The 23034-nt window shown below is 43.3% G+C and overlaps 1 protein-coding gene across 1 annotated transcript; it reads right to left on the bottom strand.

Annotated features, from left to right (window-relative positions):
• Window positions 1-494: 494 nt before the first annotated feature.
• LOC128310398 (muscarinic acetylcholine receptor DM1) lies at window positions 495-22577 on the bottom strand. The gene is made up of 5 exons (XM_053047027.1): window positions 22052-22577; window positions 8374-8606; window positions 7942-8294; window positions 7558-7725; window positions 495-2186 (listed from the first exon to the last, which is right to left on the bottom strand). Exons 1-5 carry the CDS (start codon window positions 22575-22577, stop codon window positions 797-799), a joined length of 2670 nt encoding a protein of 889 aa, XP_052902987.1. The 3' UTR covers window positions 495-796.
• Between the last annotated feature and the right edge of the window lie 457 nt (window positions 22578-23034).

Below are 23034 nucleotides of genomic sequence, written 5' to 3' on the forward strand. Positions count from 1 at the left end.
GCATGCGAATGTTTATAAAACATGTAATATAACGTAAAAGACTGAGCTGCAAGGGATAAACGAATAAATAAAGGTTACGAATTCTACAAAATATTTTAAGAATAACAAACTTAAATGCCAACATTGAACAATCGCATTACCCCCGGCAGTTTGAATTACTATTTACGAATTACTGATACAGCTGATAGTTTTACACCACCATTGTAATGAAAGAATTGACATTGCTTATTTCACATTCTATTGGGTTGTGGTGTAATATGAGTATATAAATGATTTATATTCGCCAATTACAAATAGCCCATACTGTTGAAGCAGTGCAATGGTGCAAGCTGCAATAAACAGGTAATTTATTTTAATGTGTTTGTTTAAAGTCCGCTTTCGTTCGAATTATGGTCATCATGGTTGCAATTGAAATCCCATTAAAAATCATCGCCCCAAAAGAAACACAGAGCAAAAATCGTTGAAACTCGACAAACAATTTACTACGAAGAGGATATAAAACATTTATTGCTAAGTAACACCACATACACCGTTCATTACATACTACCGTCGTCACGTCATTCTCGCCTGTCACGGCCCTGTGCTGCCCTCGGAGGTCGTGTAAACAACGACAGCATCGAGTCCCTGTGTATTTCGATACATACGCGTCACCACAGACCGAAACCGTTCACAGGATGGGGGAGACTGGTGCTGGTGAGGAAGAAGATGGCTAATTATCAGCCAGCGGACATAAAAGTGTCTGTTGCCATGCCTATACCGGCTCACTCTGATCCAAACGTCCGGAGACCGCGGCGTACTAGCTGTTCGGTTGCCAGTGGCGTGCCTTCAGCCCGTACCGGCACAGCAACACCTTGCGGAACGCGTCCCGGAACGCTTTGTTGAAAATGGTGTAGAAAATTGGATTGACCAGACTGCTGGCGTACCCGAGCCAGGTCACAAACTCGAACACCCACTGGTCGATGTTGTCCTCACAGTGCTTGCAAACGCTCGGCAGCAGATTGAGCACGAAAAAGGGCGCCCACAGGATCACGAAGGTGAAAAACACCACGCCGAGCACCTTGGTGGCTTTCTGCTCCAGTCGTATGATGCGCCCGTGCCGTGAGGAATTGCGCGATATCATGCTCGAGTTGCGCGAATGGTGCGACCGGACGGTCATCGTTGTCGTGGCCATAGTCGGCACTGTCGAGGTGGCCGCGGCAACCGCCATCATCGCTACCGCAGTGCCACCGCCACCCGTCTGGTGCTGCATCAGACACGGTGAGGAGCTGTTCTTTTTGGGCGCACCACGGAACATCGTTTCGCCACTGCCGGCCACACTGCAGGAACCACCCTCGAGCGTGGAATGGCGCAGGTTGATCGATCGCCGCAAGGACACACTGGACGGGCTCGCCTTCGTTGGTGTCAGCAGTAGCGATGTTCTCGCCCCACCAAAGCTAGATCCGCGCCGTTGATGGCGCCGCTGATCCCAGGTCACCACGGATATGCCCTTCGCTGCACTGCATTTCCGGCTCGGGGACGCTAGTGCCGAGGCAGGCAGTGTCGAGAGGCTGCTCGAAATGGACCGCGTTTGCTGTGAGGTCACGTTGGAGCTGGACGAAATGGAGATCGTGCTGTACACGAGACTATCACCGGTACCCGTTATAGAGCTGAAATCGGAACTCGTCTTCACGATCTTAATCTCTGCCGGACGCAGGTACTGCTGCCGACTGGACGCACCTTCGCCGAAAAACGGACACTTGCACGGTGGTGGCAGCTTCAGACTCTGTCCCGCATGGCTTTGCGATAGCGGATGGGAACTAGCACTCGATCCTTCACCTCCGGTGCAACCATCCTCACCATCCGGATGGCGGTTGTTAGCTGCAGTGGAAGGCACACCTTCCTCCGCCAGCTGTGAGGCCCCTTTACGCGAAGGATCGACCGTCGTCTTGTCCTCCCTTTCGCGTAATTCCAGCAGCACGTCCTGCATAAACTGTTCGTCCACCTCAATTTCGTCCGATTCCGAGGGAGGGATAGCATGCGGCAAACTCTTGAAACGCTTTCGAACTAACCGAACCGGCGGTGGCGTTCCAGAGTTTCTTCGATTGATCCAAGTGGACGTGGAACTGCGTCGTTTTTTCACCGGTACTGGTGATCGTATAGTGGCCATCGTCAACGTTCCTGCTGTTGTTTTCGTGCTCGGTTTTTTCCTGTGGATTAAAACCCGCATGCAAACATTGGACATAAAAAAAGGCATTTGAAACATCATCGAACCGCAGTATTATCGCGGGTTAAAATATCGTTTAAATAAATATCCATATGGAGGATTAAAGGGTGTCCCAGAAAGTATAAGCACGATTTAAAAGTTAGATAAAAAAAACCTGTTCCAGAAACTTAATTTTTATTTGATAAATAGAATTTGTGGAGTGTTCTGTACTATTAAAAATAAAAAATTATAAAAAAGTATGTTAATGATCGCACTTTTGATCGGACGCCTTCCACCAGGTTCAGCACAGACTTGTCCCGAACGATTTTCGACACTTTCTTCCAGTCTTTTTGAAAACTGTCGATGTCCTCCGCAGCTTTTAACTGCTTTCTCAATTGTGCCATGGTTTGCGCCCCAAAATAACTCAATCGGTCTGGCTTCAGGGCAGTTCGGGGGATTCATTTCTTTCGGCACGTACCGTACCTCATGTTCTTCATACCATGCGATCGTGTCTTTGGCATAGTGGACAGAGGCCAAATCTGGCCAAAACAACACTGGACCAGCATGTTTTCGTATTATGGGCAACAAACGTCGATTCAAACACTCTCGGCTGTCGGGATCGGTCCTCATCGTCTCCGTTGTCGCTAAATGGTTCGGACATCATCCCGCATTCGCAAATGGTTTGCCACACCATCGCCTTTTTTCCGAATTTTTCGTGAAATATAGATTTGTCGGCTTCTTCGATGTCCTGGCTTTCAGGCACGGTGTAATATTGACTCCCCGGAAGAGTTTTGTAGTCAAAATTTACGTACGACTCATCATCCATCACGATGCATGAGGATTGGCGACACCGCAGCTTGTCGTACAGCTTCCGAGCCCGATATTTAACGCATGTTACTTTTTGATGTACCCAGTTTTTGAGCCACATCGCGAATGGAACTTTCCTTTCTTTGCTCGAACGCTTTTGCCACGTCCCGGTCCAACCGCTGATCGACAGGACCAGGAATTCGGCCACTTTTCGGCGCATCCTCGAAGCTGGACTCCTCCCGAAACTTTTGGATGGCGGTTCGTACGGTACGATACTCATACCTTCCGATTTCGCTAATTGACTTAGCGAAATGTTAACACTCGAGCACCATTTGTGCAGAATGCTTTTGCGCTTTTCGACGGAAATGCCTCGCATTTCAACAGACGCTATTGAAAATAATAGTTTTAATGCACTAGCCAGTAGCTCTGAATGTAAACAATCAAGCATATCAAGAATTAGCTGTTTTACGTCATTTAGGAATCGTGCTTATACTTTCGGAGACACCCTTTATTTAACAAACAATGTGAGAACCCTACATGCAAATGTTATCTAAGCCGTTTAATTTCCTCTCATGATCCGGCCTGGTCCGGGTAGACTGGATGGGAAATAAAATTATCATGAGCATTACTGCATCTCCTTAAATGGAATTAATAAAAAGAACATTAGGACCAAAAAAACACCTCCCGCCAACGATCGGCAGTGTGTCTTCAATGAAGCGAGCACAAAAAATAGTAGATGGGAAAAATATTATTCCTTTCAAAACATGATTACATCGGCACCCGCAAGCGTCTTATCTTCCACACCATTCAGTGCGTATAAAGACGCAGTAGCAACGTAAAACATGAAACCCCTACGACTACAGCAACATGTTACCGACGTCGACGAATTGAATTTATCGCGATACGATAACTGTAATGTAATACACTTCATCACCTAACAGCCTACCCCAGCCCGGAAGACGCAAAGACGATGACGAATAGGCTTTACGAATCCCGATGTCCCACATTCCGCGGCGGAAAGGCAAATTTATCATGTTAAGGATGATGTAATGAATTTATCATCGCCTCATGCGGAACGATAAAGAGCACCAGCGCCAAACGATCTCGGTGTCACATGTTTGGCGCTGCTGAAAGTGTTGGATTAACGATTGCAGTACACGCTGAACGGGAGCAATCCGATCGTTGCATCAAGTCGTTACTTCGCAGAATTATTAGCTTTTTCAATCGAAATCGGGTATTTTTAGGAATAATTCCGATGTAACGTGATACAAGGTGACTGAAACAGCTTTAAAGAGTACTGGCAAATATTGACCTTCCGAACAACCAATACACAGCTCGGCCGAACGTTCTACTGCTATGGATACAAAGACGGCCGAACGTTCTACTGCTATGAAAAGCTAAACACTATCAGAGCGGAACTAGCGCTACGAAACAGCGCCTCACGCCTAGAGAAGACGTTGATTTTATACTCTTTCCACTAGAATGGTCAATCAGTGCTGCTGCAGCAGCTGTCGTATGGCCCACACGTCGCGAAGCCATTCAATCCCGTCCCACGCTCGTGGGGGGGACGAAGTGATGACATACGTAAAAGATTGCTGAAAATTCCTCAACTCAGCATTAATCTTACGCCATCAGTCAACGTTCGGGGGAAAAAAAAGGACACCGGGAATGGGCGATTTGTGTTTGTGTGCGAGCGATAAGCTTTTGTGGGTCGCGTGGCATCGCCATTCGCTATAAACGCTGCCATAAAAGAAAGCAACAGCAACGGCAACCGGTATGGGTGGGGGGGGGGGGGGGGAAGAAAAACACAAAAAATTCCAGGACACATGAAACGGAACTCCTGCTCGTCATCGTCGAATCAAGCGCCGCGCTCTTGCCAAATATCAGACGACCATGTATGTGTTGCGTGTAGTCATTCCTGCTACCACTACACTTGACTCGGATTTATCAATCCATCAAGGATATCGTATACATAAGCCCTGGCTAGTCGTTCGCCAAACTCTTTTTTCCTCACCGAGCGTGTGTGAGTTTCACGCTAGAAAGATGCATGTTATACGGATGTGTGATATTCTTTTCTGCCATTCGATTGCTTAAGTCCACCTTCATCCAACTTTGATTTGTGTCCAAAGTTGTTCTGACAAAAGCGAAAAGAATATCCTTTCATGGCTTTGGTTTTGAGTGTTTTACAAATTCCTTCAAACACTTTATCGTTGCATTAGGTTTCCGATTAAAGTTTAAGAGGGATTACCTCACTTACCTTCGTTTACTAACAGGTCGGCTGACAATTGTTTGGCCTAACACATATATCGCGCTAAACGATTTATATCCATATCATATTTCGTTTGTTCCAACCTTCAAACGAGTTCTGTCAAAATTTGACAGCTCTCGGACAATAACCTAGTAGGCTAGAGCATTTTGTGTGACGCAACTTTTGTGTTTTGAGTAATCGTGGAAAAGAAGGAATTTCGCGTAGTGATAAAGTGTTGCTTTTTGAAGGGTAAAAATTCAGTTGAAGTCAAAAATTGCCTTTATAAAGAGTTTTTGGACAATTCTCCACAAAAATCGACCATAAAATATTGGTATGATAAATTTAAAAGGGGTGAAATGAGCACTGAAGATGGTGAACACAGTGGACGCCCAAAAGAGGTGGTTACTGACGAAAACATAAAAAAAAATCACAAAATTATAAAAAGCAATCGAAATGTGAAGCAACCCTAAAGATGTCTAAGAAACATGTTGGACATATCGTTCACGAGTATTTGGATATGAGATAGCTCTGTACAAAATGGCTGCCGCTTGAGCTCACATTTGACCAAAAACAACAACGAGTTGATGATTTGGAGCAGTGTTTGGAGCTGTTTGAGCGAAATAAATCCGAGTTTTTGCGTCTGTATGTTACCATAGATGAGTATTGGCTTCTTCACTTCATTCCAAAGTCCAATAGACAGTCATCTGAGTGGACTGGACGCGATGAACTGATGCTCCAAAGCGGGGGAAAACGCAACAATCAGCTGGCAAGGCTATGGCGACAGATTTTTGGGAATCGCAAGTAATAATCATCATCGACTATCTTGAGAAACGAACGACCATTAATTGCGACTACTATATCAAGTTATTGAAGCGTTTGAAGGACGAAATCGCCAAAAAACGGCCACACTTGAAGAAAAAAAATGTGTTTCATCAAGACAACGCACCGTGCCACAAATCAGTGAAAACAATGGCAAAAATTCATGAATTAGGCCACGAAATGTTTCGCCACCCACCGTATTTCGTAGATGTGGCTCCCAGTGACTAATTCCATTTCTCACATCCCAAAGGGATGTCCTCTGAGAAGAAATTTTTGTCGGATAAAGAGGTGTTCGCCGAAACTGAAAACTTTTTTGACGCAAAGGACAAATACTACTACAAAAAGGGTATCGAAAATTTTAAAGACCGCTAAAATCGGTGTGTCGCCCTTGAAGGGACGTATGTTGAATACAAACAAATAATTTGGACAAAAAAAAGTGTTTTACTGTCATAGGCCAAACAATTATCAGCCCACCTGTTACGCTAACGCGCAACGTTCTAACTTCGAACTTGCTAACAAACAAAGTTGTAGCGAGTAGCCAATTGTTTAAGTTACAATCTATCAGAATATAGTTTTTGTTCGAGGGTACCTTTCCAACAATTTGCAAACTTTATCTGAAAAAATAAATTTAGCTTATTCTTAAATAAAGTGTAACAGGGGGAATCAATATTTGATTCCATCTTATCACTTTCATCTTTAGTATTAGGAAACACTCAAACCACAATGACATGAGGTATGAAATGGTAACATTTACCACATCATCGTCTAGTGAAACGATTCCTAGTTGATCAATAAAAAAAAATTCCCAGTTCTATAAAATCGTCTTTAAGTCAATCCAAATCCACATGTTGACTACACTCATCATCATTGATTTACGGCTCTCCTACGCAGCAGCTGCTAACCAAGCACCTCGGGTTGGAGATTAACGAAGCAAAAACCAAATTGATGGTGGGACCACCAACGGCCCTGCTATCAAATTTTGGCTTACGCAGGACGTGGTGACCGCACATTTGAAGGCGTCAAAAATTTATCTATTTATCTATCTATTTATTTACCTATCGTTTGTCCTAGGGGTTTTTTTTTAACAGCGGGCTGCTTTACTCAAGACCACTTATTTAGAAAAGACCCTCGTCCTTGGTCCTTAGCTTCTGAACCGTGGGAGGTCTTAAGGAAGGACCTTTCTTGTTTTATCCCATTTTATACATGTGCAACCATAGTACTGAGTACATATCTGACAGCCAATTAACACATGACGCTTCGCAGCATATTGCTTCTCCTACAAACTATTCATGCTCAGTACTCGTGTCTAGTGCTCAGAGTTTTCGGCCTCGGTTGCTGCAGCCAGTTCTGCCGCATTGAGACCGTCCCATTTAGTACAGAGACCCATCCCCATTCGCGGGGATAACGGAGCATGTAACCCATCCTGACTATCCTCGCGGATACGTACCGTGGAAGTATAACGTTTATAATACGTTCTCGAATGCTTTACAGTTACACTTACCGAAAGGATTCAACTTCGCGGTTACGCTCGGGGGATCGTGAAGTGCCACTTGAACCCAGGCGTCGATCGCTGTGTTGCGCCACAGATTCCAACCCTTGAGAAAGTTTCAGCATCTCTTCGCCAAACCGCTGCATGGCAGTCATCGTAATGGAGCTGGGTTCTGGAATGCTGAAACAAAGTTATGTAATTAATATGGTACTTAGGATGGTATATATATAGTAATAACATTCATGTATTCAAAAGATGAAGTTTTTGAATGGAGTGTGTCGTTTAAAATTGTAATCGTTACCGTTTATGAACTAAACTAACAATTAACGAAAGCGCGCTTTGCATCTCGGAGTGAAGTGCAGTGGAGTTGCGTACTGTCCTATAGAATTGACTTACCTGGACTCTAGCAACCAAAGATCATGATTATCCAGCGTGGAAAGTTCCGTGTCGGTCGAGGCAGCGGAATGTGCATGAGGGTTCTGAGCGGTGGGTAGGCTGAGCTTAATGATCCGTTTCCATGTATTCCGCCGATCAAAGGCCGGCGCCTGGCCCAACCACCCGCTCGACCACCCACCCCCACTGCCGACACCGCCCAGATTTTCGCTTTGTTGCGCCAGCAGACGTACGGTCAGCGTGTAGGTTATCAACATAACGCAGAGCGGTATATAAAAGCAGACGATGGATCCGACCAGCTTGTACACGGGGTCCGGTATTTGGCACGTTCCATTCACTAGCACCGATGCATGGTTCTGGAAGAAAAAGGTACGTTCCGTTTCACGCGGAAATTATGCTCCACGCCGCCAATGTTACAACTGCGGTTGCACTTACCTTAGAATACATTAAACTTAACGGCAGACTCATCGCAATGGAAAGCAACCACACAAAGCTTATTTTCAACACGACACGTCGCCGCGTTTTGTTTCGCCCGAATTTCATGGGATAGCGGAGCGAAAGATACCGGTCGACTGATATGGTGCACAGGTGCATTATGCTAGCGGTGCAAAACAAGACATCCAAACAGATCCATGCCAGACAGTACTCGGAATCGAGCGGAAAGTGTCCTGGAAATGGAGGAAAAGGATAACGTTGAGTAACGAAACCGTACATTCCATTCCGTATTTGTTGCCCATATTTTGATGCATTTTTATATTCTCGATTGCTGTAGCATTTATCTAGATGACTGATTTATCAGTACGTATTGCTAGAAACCAATTAGTTTAATTGTTCATTCATAGATGTACATCACTCAGCACCTCACTGTTCCCTGTTAACCTGTCTGTCTGTTAATTTCTGGCTCAATCACTTCGCTTGATCGATCGTGAAGGTTCCTCGCAGCACAGTTCTTTGATCGTGGAACGCTTGATTTCATTAGCAGATAATTAATTAAGTTGAGTAATACCTGCAAACCAGGTATTGAGAGGAAGGTAAAATAAGGATACTTTACAGGACAGCAGACTGGATGGATAATTGATTAATCGCACCTTTTCCACAAATTAAACGACGCATTCGCCTTTGGGTTGGGTTTAAAAAAATCTTTTTTTTTCATATCTCACACGTTACTAATTATACTTAAAACGTTATTATGTCACCTGCGCACAAAATGCATTTAATTTTGTTTCGACTAGCTAATCGGCCCGGTTACAGGGCTATGCAACAGAATTTTGTTGTGTACGCAAACTCAAAGATGTTTTAAAAAGAGGTTTTCTTCCCAATTGGAGGAAGTTGTTAATTTTACTTTATTCAGTTTAAAAAACTATCAAATTTCTCACCTCGGGCCCCTTTGGCTCTCATAAAAAACTATTTGGGAAAGCATATTCCAAGTCACTTTGAGCTTTTGTTGTTGTTATTGGTTTTAACAGACCTTGAGCCTTGATGACTTCGTTCTTCTTTTAGTCTGATATAGCCATTCCTCTGATCTGGACATCTAGCGTCGTGTTTTAGATATTTGATCTTTGTGGTTGATAAATCCCGAACCTTGGTCATTTATCACGAATGAAATGTATCGTAAAAATAGACGTCACGTCGTGTTTGCGTGCAGCTCCCATCTGGATCATATGCAACATATCATTTTAACATGAGTATTCTAAATTACAATGAAGCACTTCTTAATATTTTTGTGTCAGATCCCCAGTTGCTTGCTATGCATTTATGCTTTTCGTAGGCATCGCACATAATTTCGTCGAAAGTCGACGTCTTTCACAATCAGATAAAAGCAACTGATTGGATATATCTAAGGTTAAGTAGCCATCCACATTCAGGTACCACAGATTTCCCATGTTTTTTTTCTAACTTTTTCCTCACAGACAGTATATTTGAGTCATGTCTTTCCAGTAACAGACACACACATGTTTAAATTTCATAAGGTGCCGGTTAAATTTCACTTCATAAGATGTAGCAGCGCCAGTCTCCTTTAGACAGGACCGGTACAAAATTACAACCCAACCAATCCCTCGTTCCCAGGAACAACTATCCAGGTTGCGGGTAAATAAAGTTAAAAGGCCCAGAATTTGCTGGCCAATATCTCTTGATGTTGTGCTTGTGTCATGGGTTATTGAAATACAGAAAATTTGAAAAAAAAATTGACCCTACTAAAAATCTTCTCAGTTACCTGTTTTGATAAAAATTTCTCTATTTAAACTGAGAAGTAAACAACATAGCACAACAACAGCAATTACTCCTGAAACAATCTCGCATTTCTTTTAGTGAAAAATAAAACATGAAAAATTGCAGCGAATCAAGCAGTAAACTTTAACTTTTAAAATATTTATAAGCTACTGTAAAGCATGGTATTGTTTTAGAAAATAATGCTGCTATTTTCGTGGATTCAATGACCATTTCTGGTCTTCCTTGATTTGTATTCATCAGGATAGTGAGTCGCTCACTTGGCACTTGGAAGCGTTGGAGCGGCCCGGTGGTTTGATGGTAGCGACCCTAGCGATCTTCACACGATGGTAGCGATCTTCGGACCTGACAAAAATCCCATTCGGATCAATCACCCGTACTCAGGGCTGACTATCCAGCTTCGGGTAAATAAAGATACAGAAAGCCAGAAATGGCAGGTTCAGACCTCTTAGAAGAAGTGAGTGCTGCGTACGGGGGTACGGCTCGAATAGGTCGTTTAAGAAACCGTTCACCGTTCTGTATCACCGACCAAAATTAAAATCTTTTGGAAAATCTTGTAAAGGATCCGACTGAAAATGCAAGAAAACGCGCGAATACCCAAGGACAACACATAAACACATTCACAAATTGCGCGTCTGTGGACGTCGATCCGTGTAAAAATTGGTCCATTTGGTAAAATCATAGTATGCATGGAAAAATAAATTATTGGCGAGAGAATCATAGAAGGCGTTGAAAGATAGCAGTTTAAAGAAGAGCTGGGAAATCAAAACGCTCCACTTAAAAAATGATCCAAGGGTGTTGGAAATAATGTTACCATGGAAACGTTATGCGAATAAGATTGGTAGCCTCAATCAATAATATGAACAACTACGGTTACATGTGTGATATTACCGACCGTAGATCACTTTAAATGCTTCCCCAATCGCACATGTACTTCCATTCATCAATCAATCGAGTTTGATTAAAATTGGACTGGCTTCTGGATGATTTTTCCTTAGCTTCCTTAACCTGAGATATGTTTACCAAACGTTGAAGAAGAAAACTCTAATGTAGCATTTATGCGTAATCTTGTAACAAGGAACACATCACAAAATTTCCACCCACATTATGTTAGCTATGCTGTTTACACGCACTCAAAGAACAGACGGTGTATTTTATTCAGTTTTTTGTTGGTTATAAATTCGATTATAAAAAATTTTATGTCGTTATTATTTGCACCAATAAAGCAAATTAATAGAGTGTGTTTGTTGCCTCAAAGTAACAACAACCGGAGGACTGCATCGCGCTGCAGTCACGTTAGACTTTTAGAAAGTTTATAAAATTGCATTGCCCCACCAGTGGTCGTTGATTTAACGTGTCTGAGCGCATAGTGTCTGGTAGAATTTGGACAAATGAGAATAAAAGTTAAAACATCTCGCCTCTCATATGGCCAAGTGCAGAAACTAACATGATTGCGGGTTTTCTCACTTGAAGGATTTGTTAAAATGTGAGTTACCTTTTTGAGATAAATATACACGGTCTCATGAACAGCACTCCCATCGATCTGTTGTTAACTATAAACCAACATTACAACCAACAAATAAGCTTATCCCTAGCTTAATCCGCCGGAAAATCTCTCACACAGGGTGAAGAAATACGAGAAAATGATGAACACAATGCGTATTAACGATGATTATAATGCCCCAAAGAATGTTGATTAATCTCGTTTGATAAATAGTTCTGCCAATACTCGTAAACCCGAGCGGCGATCGGAGAAGTTTCCACTCGCATCCGCACTCATTTTTCCCGCCTTTGCCGGTTCATAAACAAAAGTTTTGTTTTTTTCCGCTCACGAAAACTTTTTCCCCGGCCAAGGGGAACAGCAGCACGGTGTACGGTTCGCTTAACAGCACGACGTACGTTTAATGTTATTAAGTCGGTTATTTATGTCCCCTTTTGTTCTTTCTTTATTTTTGTTCCTACTTATTTTGATAGACACAAAACTTGATCTGATCGGATCGATTATCATCTCGCCGAGATGTATAAAATTTCAATCGCTTATGAAACCACTCGTCATAAATAATGGATGAAGAACATTATCAGCGATATAATGCCAGTATAATGCTAAGCCTAGCCTAGTTACCCTATGGACAATTTATATGGCATTAGTATCACGCACACAATCGTATAAATTGACTCAATTATGGCTGCACATCCTACCGGTTTCCATGGCGACCCGAACGAAAGCGGGATTGAAGTATAGCATTTTAGCTAAATTCTATGAAAAGATCAAAAGCTCGATTGACATCCGAGTCCACGCTTAGCTAATGAAGCTGTTGGAAGCTGTAGCTAACGTTGGAAAACTTTTCCTGGGTTTGGTTCTTTTTTTTTTGTTTTTTGGGGTGGCGGAGAGAGGTATTGTCCGGCCATCCAGCCAGACAAACGGTCTGTACCGGTATGTATGGACGCATTGGTAAACATCATTAATTAGTCGGTGGCAAACGAAAACAATTGTTTGCGTGAATGATTTCAGCTGTTTCCAGCACACCCGTTCGGTAAACTATTGCAGAAACGCTCTGAAACGGAAGTGTACTCCAAACCGTCTATTTCCCACAGCCCCTTTTCTTTCCTAGCCAGCAGCGTGAACAAAGCGTGAACACATTGCTGTGTGAGAAAACGTTGCTCTATGCGCAGAGGCGTCAGTGCCCTTTTTTTTCCTCTTCCATCGGTTAACTTCCGGGCATGAGCTTCCGATGGTAGTCGGTACAACCGTTCCGAGTGAAACCATTTTTCATCCATGCTCCTATTCGCCGATGGGCTTCGCACGCGGTTCCAGGCGATGGCCCTCAAGAAATATTTTCCAAAAGGCAGGAGGGCAGGTGGTAAAAACGGAAGAATAACACCATGCTCGACACCCGACAATCCTGTGGCACTTCGTCCACCTTCAAACGACAGGATCGTACATCGAAATCGTCGGAAGGGCCACGTCGATGATAAACAACGCTTACGGACGGGTGCGAAGCAAGATTTGCCTGCTTCTGTCAGTCAGGCATTTGACAGGAACCTATCCGGACCGGAAATGTGTGGCTGTGTGTGTGTGTTTTCGTGTGGATGTTTTTTTTTATTTTCGTTTCTTATCCAATGTTTTACGGTTGTTATCCTGCGGTGCCGCGGTCATGGAAGGCATTCGACTGCGCCGACTGTGTGTGACTGCTTGGTGGGACTTGGTTTGTTTCTTCGAAGTGGCAAACCGGCCACCCAGGGCCCAGGGTGTTTGACTTCGTTCTCTCGCCTATTGACTGGCGGTGAATTGCCGCGCGCATGTGGACAAAGCAAAAGGACCACCGCTCCGCCGGGCTTGGAAAAACATTGGCAGGTGGCGAGGCGAACCGGTGTGGAACCGGTGTATAAATATTTCATGATTCGAATTTACATAATATTATTCGTAATGCTTTCTCCATCCCCGGCGGATTTACAGTGCCGGAACAACAACATTGACGGTGGGCGACGGTACCCCGAACGAGATCATCTCACGTCGAACGAACGAGCAGTGTCCCATCCTTCTTATGGCTCCATTGTGCCCACGCTTCTACCAAGTGTGAAAAGATTTTAAACAACATACTGACAATTGTTTAACACCTCTGTCTGCATGGGATGTCCCGCTACAGGCCGCGTCTTTCCTTCGAAGGGAAGCAAACGCGCACGGTGGAGCAGGCTCATCGGCAATAAACATCGGTGGAATGGTTTGCCTGCTTATTTTGTTTGTGGCAAAAAAAAACCTGTGTGTTTATCGCAAAAGCTCTGTTGGCATTTGCTTGGTAATATTGTTGAAATTCTTCCAAAACCAATCAACCCGCAAGGGGTCGAAAGCATCCATGCAGAGATAGACTTTAGACACAGTTTGCACGAAAGTTCACATTATTCATTTTTTATTCACAATATGCTTTATAAGTGAATAAACTTAACTTAAGCAATCTTTGGCACTCCCCTCTAACATGCGATGCGGGTCAAAGCATCGCTTTTCGAGTCCTTTACTATCACAATTCGCATACTCTTTCCTGTGTCACAGCATTCCTCGGCAGGGCCCTCGCCCGACGTTGCCCTAGGCGACCAGCTACTTCGCTCACCGTTACATCCACCACTAGTGGTATTTTTCATCATTTTTACGAACATTTTCAATGCACAGTCTTGTTTCCATACCAACGTTTTGACACTTCAATCCTTCACTTGTCCGTTTCGACGAATGAATTGGATTTGCATATGCGCCGGTTTAACATTCGTGGCACTCGCACTTGGAACACTGAACACAAAACAAAGTCTGATCGCCGCAAAAAAAAGAGACGATGGCTCCGTTAATGCGTTAAAAAAGTTTGCACAAGGCAAAAGTTTTGCGCCAAGAAAACGGTCAAACGATGGCAATGGTATGGTATGGTATTTCATTAGCCTAATATTGTTAGCTTCATAGCGGCATGGAGTTAGCATGAGATTGCAGCCCAACATCGATCAATAACTGGAAGGGAAATGTAGGAAAGAATAAACTTTTGTTGCTGAACGTGCGTCGTACAAAATAAACCGTCTGGGTATTCCCTTTTTTTGTGTACTAGTTGCCGCCCGTTTAGGGGACTCGATTTAATTTTGTTGATGCGTTCAATAGCCTGATCATCCCATTTCTGTTTGTTCATCAGGGTAGTTGTTTTCTCCGTGTTCATGTTTTTTTTTCTTTCATTACAATGTGCTTGTGTTTGTAAGGCAAAATGTTTTGGGCTTAACCGTTTGGGCACACAAAAAAGGAACCGACAACGCATTGAACCGACGACAACAGTAAGCTACGCCGGGGCAGCTTCAAATCACATTCCGTCATCGCGCGGACTGTGCGCCTGGATGGTAGTATTACAGAAAGCCAACACGACAAACCCGAGTTCCGCAAGGGCTTTTTTGCAACACGTGATCCCACACCGGGAGGGGGGAGAACCTTTTGTACGACGGTCAGACAAAGCTAAGCCTTCGCGGGCGCATAGCGTCCTATGAAAACACGTCCACCGGAAGAGTGGGAGCAAACACTTTCGCACTAAACACAGACACATGGAAATATACCCTAGTCATTGCCCATAAAGGTCACCACTAATAAGGCCCACCTCAGGAGCAATGGTGCTTTTTTCGTTTCGGGCACAGCGACGAGGGAGATTGCAAAGTTGTATTTTGATCGTAGTATCACACCTAAACCAATGAAAGCACTTTCCCATAGAAAAAGGTTCTCCCCAACGAACGACGGAGAAATTGTATATGAATGCAATTAACTAAGGGTCGCACACTCCCCCCTTGCCAGGTCAGTGTGTTGCTGCTTTTTCTTTTACCGCTGAAGACAATTTCCCATCGTGACAAATTACATTACAAACGGGGTTACCTTGCTGGGCAATCGAAAAAAAAAATATGGCAGACATACATAAAAATGCCAAAAGTTCGATCGAATGTGCCCGGTAGCGTCCGGTGCGGTTCGTATATTATTGACTTCTACGTTGTGCTAAACTTGTAGGGAAAATACTCGTTTTTCGTCCATCAACTCAATCGTTCCGGGAATTTCCGGTAAAAGGTAGCACCGTTGCTAACGTTGCAAAACAAACTGCAGCAAGCAATTAGCCTAATTGATGGTTGGACGAGAACGCCCAAGGTAAGCGACTATTGGCATACAGTCCAATCGACAACCCAATTTTCAACCCCAATTAGGGCAAGCCGTTCGAAATCATTTTCAGTATCGTTCACTTTGTTCTACTTTGACCATTGTTTGACTTACGCTTCAATTGTCAATACAACACTTTGGAGTTTATGCATTTTCCTGCTAATGGATGCTGCAGCATGTGCATAGAAGTTGAAAGCTGTTATTATTAACTACCATTAACTTCATAGATGGAAGGCACTCTGTGGTGTTACGCTTATTTAAAATTTTGTGTACATGTAAGAACACCAGAGCACAGAGTGTAAATTGGCAAAATAAACCGATAGTGGTTCCACCAGCGGCCATGTCGTACCGGTAGGTGACCGCACCTACGAAGTCGTCAAAAATTTCCACCAACCCTTGGCGAGAGGTCAGCACCGACAACGGTATTGATGTTGATCGTTGTTGCAGGAGGTTCTATTAGGTTCCTTTTTCAACCGCGCCATTATTCAAAATAAATAGGAATTTGGGCTCGTATGGTCATAAAACTTCTCCATTTTTGTGTTTTCCCAGAGGAGTGGCAAGTGGCCAAATCTTAGGCACCAGTCAACCACCGACCCGATTTGTAAAAATGCGGTGGCATCACATCGCCTTCCGAGGATACACATCCTAAAACCATCACCGTTTTTAAGGGGAAAACTGGTCTGTAAGCACTTTTCTTTTTGCTGCGCTCTCGTAATCACTATGGAAAGTTTCCAGTTCATTCCTTACGGGGTTTTACCATATTCTGCGAGAATTGGGCAGCACTCATTTTCCAATATTCTATATATATTTATTTTTTAATTCGTTAGAACGGCCTGGCCGTATCGACTTATTTTTACCACGTAGCCAAGATAGTCAGTCCTTGCTACGGGGGATTGGTCCGGATGGGATTTTGGTCCGGGCCGTTCGTGTGAAGACCGGCTCCGCTACCATCATGCCACCGGGCCGCCCCTGAATATTCTATATATTATTCATATATTTACAGAAATTTTTAAAAAAATTTCTTCAGGAAAGCGGGAAGGGGAAGATAAACACACGAACGTAAAATTTTGCCCAAACACCCTGTATATTCGCTGTATAATGCTGCGTTTGCATTGATGTTGTAAACCAGTTGACGAATATGGGAGATATTCGTTTCGATTATATGAGAGAATAGAAAGCATGATAGTTAGGGCCCCTTATAGGTGATCTGGTATGATCAAATTTAAGAAATTGCTGACGATGAAAGGGCGAGTGGCGGGGGTAGTATCGAGGCCCCCTAACGAGACGAAGCAAAAAGCGTACTTGGAGGGGATGGAGCGCTTTGAACAGGATGAAAACCCCCTGCTGTAGGAGTTCTCTAAACCGCTCACGATCAAGCACCGTCGTCTGGCAATACATTCTGCGGGCCATTCTGGCGGACCAATCAACGTCATCACTTCATCTTAAGTTGGGTCTACCATGCCTCCACAGTCAGTGTTTTCAACCTAAAACGAAACGGATTTTACTGGGTCGTCCGGTATCATTCTCATGACGTCCAGAGCCTGGCAAGTCTATATGACAGTAAGTTCGCCGTACAGCTCATAGAGCTCGTTATTATAGTGGCTCTTCCATTGTCCTTTCACACATAAGGGACCATACATACTTATAAGTATTTTCTTTTCAAACGCAGTTAAGAGAGTTTCGTCAATTTTGCACAAAGCGCATGTCTCAGCGACGTATGTGAGTACTGGAACTATATTGGCCCAGCTTCTTTTCGTTTCGCTGAACTTTAATAGAGCGATCACCTATATGTACGTCATCCCTGCGTAAGTTATTATTTGTTAGCTGTTAACTTGGTGTTTGCCTCGTTAATCGCCAACCCGAAGTTTTCCGTCGCTTACTCTGGTCCGTCGCTCCTTTGGTTCGCATCCGCTATGTACGACAGCTGTTAACAAATGATGTATATGCCAACCAATGATGTATATGTATGATGCCAGGATCTGGATTGACATGGTGGTAGCAAAGGACCCTGAGAGTTTTCCATCCTAACATATGACGTTGGTCTTGTAATTTCGACCGGGATTCCAAAGGAATTTCGTCATAAAGTTTTACCCTGGCTGTCGTATACGGCCTAGAAATTGATGAAAAGATAGCAGGAGCGTAGCTGCTGCTCCGCCACCTTGTCCAAAACCTGCCACATGGTGAAGATCAAAGATCCTGATCCTGATAAGAGAAGGAGAAGAAAGGGGCGACCAAACAGCACTAGCATACTCTATTACTGGAGTTATTTAAAATAACAAGACTGCAGTTTTGGGCCTTCAATCATAACGGGTGTGAAATATCAGAGGCATAGCGGCGAAGAGGATACCGGGAACTGTAAGATTTGTTAATAACTTTATCAATAACTTTAACTTTTATAACTTATAATTCAACTGATGATCAAAAGGGACGCCACCGACACAATAAACAATAGCAACACTTTGACCACCTCCCAACACGGCAACCACAAGCACCGATCATGATGCCGCTCGTTCAAGTTGTCAAAAGTTGATCGTGATGTACCGTGAATGTGCGTCTGATCACTAATTGATATTGAAGAATGAACAGATATATGATTGCATGAAGTTCTTTGTGATAGTGGAAAACTTGGATGCATCATTCTGAGACTGTTTAGAATTCTTCAAGCTTGTTGTAAGTTTTATGAGTCAACGATCTTATGGGTTCTTATGTGTTAATGGATGCAAACTGGATCCACTACTACACACCGGAATTCAATTCCACACACCCCCCCCCCCCCCCTCCCACCACCACACTCCACCAAGTAAGTGAGTAAACTCTGTATTTTATGTGTTATTATCTTGTTTGGTATAACAAAGTGTTGCATATATATAACAAAGTATTGCACAAAATTAAATGTCGTTTTTTATTATTTTTTACCTAATTATTTATTTTAGGCATTTAGGCATCGTACATATTTGCGGCATCGCTTACATTTTTAACTGATTTTTAATATCAAAATAATATATTAACATAAGATGTATGACGAATGCATTACAATTTACACACGAAATCGATAATTCAATATGCGTACATTATTTTTCTATAATTTTTAAAGCAATTTCTTTTATTTTCGTTTATTACGTTAAAGCAATGAGGTTCGAGAATGAGAAACACTTTTTGGTATCTCTTTTTTCGACAAGACAACAAACACATCGACGAATTTGAAAGCTTGATCAACGAACGATGAACTGTTCGAACGATCCTGTACTATAATTAAATTATTTCCATAATTATGAAACGCGTACGATTCCGCAAAAATTCATGCATTGTAACACTTTCCAAAAATTTAATACATTCGTAGACGTTCATCTACATTCATGACAATGTTAGTCTATCCGTCAACGTCTAACTATCCGAGTTTATCATCGAACTATCATCATAAAACAAACCTAAGCAGATCCTGTAATTGTGGCATTAATCCAGTCGAAATAAGAAGCAACACGGGCGTATAATCCGGGCAAAGATGAACCACAACCAACGCCAGACGTTATGACACCTACCAAAAATACATCATTGCTCTGCTTCACTTGCAATGGTCCGCCAGAATCTCCTTGGCACGCGTCGCCATATTCATTAGCAGATTCTACCAAAGATCCCACCGCACAGTACTGTTCATTGATTAATCTGGCACCCTCAATGCCTAAATTATCCGCTAACACCTTATAAGTGTCTCGGCATTTGTTAATCGATACCGTCCGCACAGTCGCATACATCAAACGATTCGGATTCATATAATCTAGAACACACAACACGTAATCATGAAGATCATGCACACAATTATATAAATGCAAAACAATTTCTATGAAAACATACACTCGATACCTACTTTCGTTTTTGCCCCATCCAGCAATAGTCATATCTTCCGTGTCCGGTATGTCGTTCTTGTTGGCATACGGACAGATTGGCAGGACGAAATTTGTAAACTTTATATATTTATCTAGCTTCACTACAGCAATGTCGTGATGCTTTGTTGTTGATGTGTACTTTGAATATGGAATGAAGTTCTGTAACAAATACCATATCATCAGTGCCACGCTTGCCGTTTAACAGTACATCTACAACTGGTTTACCTTTACAGTAATTTGTTGATCACATGCCACGGCCCCAGTACAACCAACGCCCGCTATGGCCGCCACTAGTTTACAATGAGCGGCCGTTAGTAGAAATTGCACCGATATTATATTTGCACTGCACCTCCATTCCATCTGTCCGACATCATTTTCATATCCCAACCGTGCAAGGTGAGGAAACGATCCCGGTTCCGCTTCAGTGCCGTGCGTAATTTGAGATTTTATCCGATGTTTACAGAAATCCATAAAAGGTTGACAGCAATACACTTTATAGAGACCATTCTCTTCGCACACGGGCGAATGATCCTCATAGGGCAACGAGTACATAAAAGCTGGATCACATTGGGTTTTCTTCATGCACTTGCCATCGTCCAAGGTGTGCGTATGACAAGCTTTTCCCTCCTTAAACTTAGTTTCGGCGCATGTTGATCCACTGAAAGTGTTGCAAAGCAACACAATTTGCATTACTCCAAGCACGCTCACTTGAACCATGGTTACTCAAAAGCTATCGCACTACTGTGGCAACACCGAACCCCAATAGCCGTTCAATGGTTTTATTTTATTGATTACCCGAGCAATATGTGTTATCAGTAAACGGCCACCACGCGCGCTTGATTCATGATCACAGTTCTAAGAAAAGGTTGTATCTTGACAGCTGTTTACGCACTTTACGGTATACAAACGATTTTTTAAAAACGATTAAATCGAGTTATGTGCTGGTTTAGATTAAAAAACGAGGCTACGGTCGATCGCGGCATCGATTCAACAATCAGTCAATAGGTCAGTCAATAAAAATAATAAGTCAATGTTATTCTGATGGACGCTGAATATGAGAAGCAGTGGTGGAGGCCCAGGGCGGAATGATAGTTGGGGGTCTCTTATTCTAAACTGGTCGAACGGGAGAAAGGGAGGGGCTGGTTGACATGATTGAACTTCAGAAATTACTTACGAACTTGTGTACATATTTCAAAATTTTTTGGCCAGGTAGGATCGCAGTAATTTCTCCACAAGCCTATAGTGGTACACTTTTGGGGTCCCCGGAGAGGGCGTTAAAGCGTCACTTTTCGTGTCCTTTCCTGGCATAAATCATACTCTTTTTATTACTAAACAGCTTTTTTTCGAGCTCCTCGACATGGCGAGCCCCTACTCCCCACCGTTGGAGTGGAGATCCGCCACTATGTCTGGAGCACAGTGCAGTTCAGCTAGAACTGCCCCCAGCGTATCATCAACGGAATTCATCACAAACTGTTTGATTTTTAAACAGGTTTAGCTCGAGACGATATTTGAGACTTGCTTATGGAGACTTAAGCTCCTAACCCAAACCCAACTAAGTGTCATATCGGCATTGTTCGATCCCGATTAATCAGACGTTTGGGCAAGCGTCTGACGTGAGAAAGTTAATTGGGTCATGAGCGAACGTGACATTGGAAGTGTACAGTGAGATCCCCAAAAGCACATGGAAATAAAAATGAGATCCTCGCCAGAGGATATAAAACGAGCCCAATTTTGTGGCTCAACTCGCTCTCTTTGTTCTTACAACTCTTGGTCTGCAGACAAGACAAGTAACCCCATTTGTGAACCCCAACGGCTCTTATCAGAGACAAGAATATTTTAAAAGATACAAAGTTTGACAAACTTCAAAAAACGTAGGACATCCCCTGGACGGAACAGGCATAAAGAGGACAAATTGTAACAACAACTAGCATACCACTATAGTACAGCGTAGTTGCTAGCGTACTATTAAACAGAATTGAGTGGAACAACAAGTAGAGCCCACCGCAACCGCATTACCATTTTCAAATTACTGGTTCTTCTACACGTCATTTGTGACAAAACCAAGTTCGCTCCATAGAATCACCTTTGTTCTATTGAATCTATTTTATTCTGTTTGATCCAAGTTGAGGTATCGTTAGTAAAATAGGAAGGATGAAAGCAATTGTATCCTGCGATCTTGCTTAAACGGAAGAACTATGATCTGTCGCACCGTACGTTGTTCATCTTCATCATGCATGCTAATGTACTAGCATCCACCTGGGGGGCACTACCTTCTTAGAACATAGTGGTTAGGCACACAATAAAAATCACATCACAGATAAATGAAACACTCAAACAAGTTTACCTTTGACCAGCGTCAGTATTCCTAGCGGCATCACAGACAGAGCAACCATCAGATCCGTAATCGCCAGTGACATCAGAAAATAGTTTGTGACGTTCTGTAACCGACGCTCCCAGACGATGGCGAGACAGACGAGAATGTTCCCGGCGGCCGTACCGAACACGAGTATAATTGCGAGCAGGGCCCAGTAGTTGTGCAGCGCCAGTGAGCCATCGTCGTCCTCATCGTCGGCAGCAATCTGATCCCCAATATCGGCGTTCACGTTCGCACCGGACCGGTCGTCGATAGACTCGAGGTTTGCAGTGAAATTAAATCGCTTCATGTAGCTAACGTAGCCAGTGTAACCAGCTGGACGATTTAAACTGCCGGCCGAACTATGGCCACCCGCGCCAACACTCGCACTAGCCAGCGTTACCGTACCCGGAAACCAATCCGTCAAAGTAACAGTCGATAGCCGAACGACGTGTATGGGTTTTGTAGACGACCATAGCCACATTTCCACCGGATCATCGTAGTACGGGCGTCCCATGTTCTTCGGCAATAGAACAAACGTAAAGCGTATCCCAGCAGCAGCAATCCCACCCAGCCAGCGTCCTTCCGTTTGCTGGTGGTAATAGTGAAACCCGTTCGTGGTACAGGCACTTCTAGCTTCAGCACACGACACGAATTGTAACCCTTCCGGTCTATGGTATCCTAATGAAAAGGGAAGCAGAAACGAAATTTAATCGTTATTCGATTCAGTTTGAAACGCTCATCTATTCACAGCAAAACACGGCACAAGTTGTCAATTGGGATAGTTTTAATAGCTGTAACATTCAAATCAAGCACACTACAGGAGTGCGAAGAAATTGTAAAAGTGTTTTTTTTTTGTTTAACGAGCTTAAACAACATTTGGGAAGTGCAAAGCCCTTTAATAATCATCTATATCGAAATGAATCACAGAACCTGCAACTTATTTGCACCCTTTCATCTTTGACTTTATTTAC

This window comes from Anopheles moucheti, chromosome 2 (genome assembly GCF_943734755.1).
Source record: "Anopheles moucheti chromosome 2, idAnoMoucSN_F20_07, whole genome shotgun sequence".
Classification (NCBI taxonomy): Eukaryota; Metazoa; Arthropoda; class Insecta; order Diptera; family Culicidae; genus Anopheles; species Anopheles moucheti.

What these genes read in the sequence shown, in the direction of transcription:
- LOC128310398 (XM_053047027.1), bottom strand. Translation starts at nt 22,577, where the DNA reads ATGGGACGCCCGTACTACGATGATCCGGTGGAAATGTGGCTATGGTCG. An exon ending in AATACTGACGCTGGTCAAAG is followed by an intron (nt 8,607 to 22,051) that starts GTAAACTTGTTT and finishes CTCCATTTCCAG; the next exon opens with GACACTTTCCGCTCGATTCC. An exon ending in TAAGTTTAATGTATTCTAAG is followed by an intron (nt 8,295 to 8,373) that starts GTAAGTGCAACC and finishes TTTTTCTTCCAG; the next exon opens with AACCATGCATCGGTGCTAGT.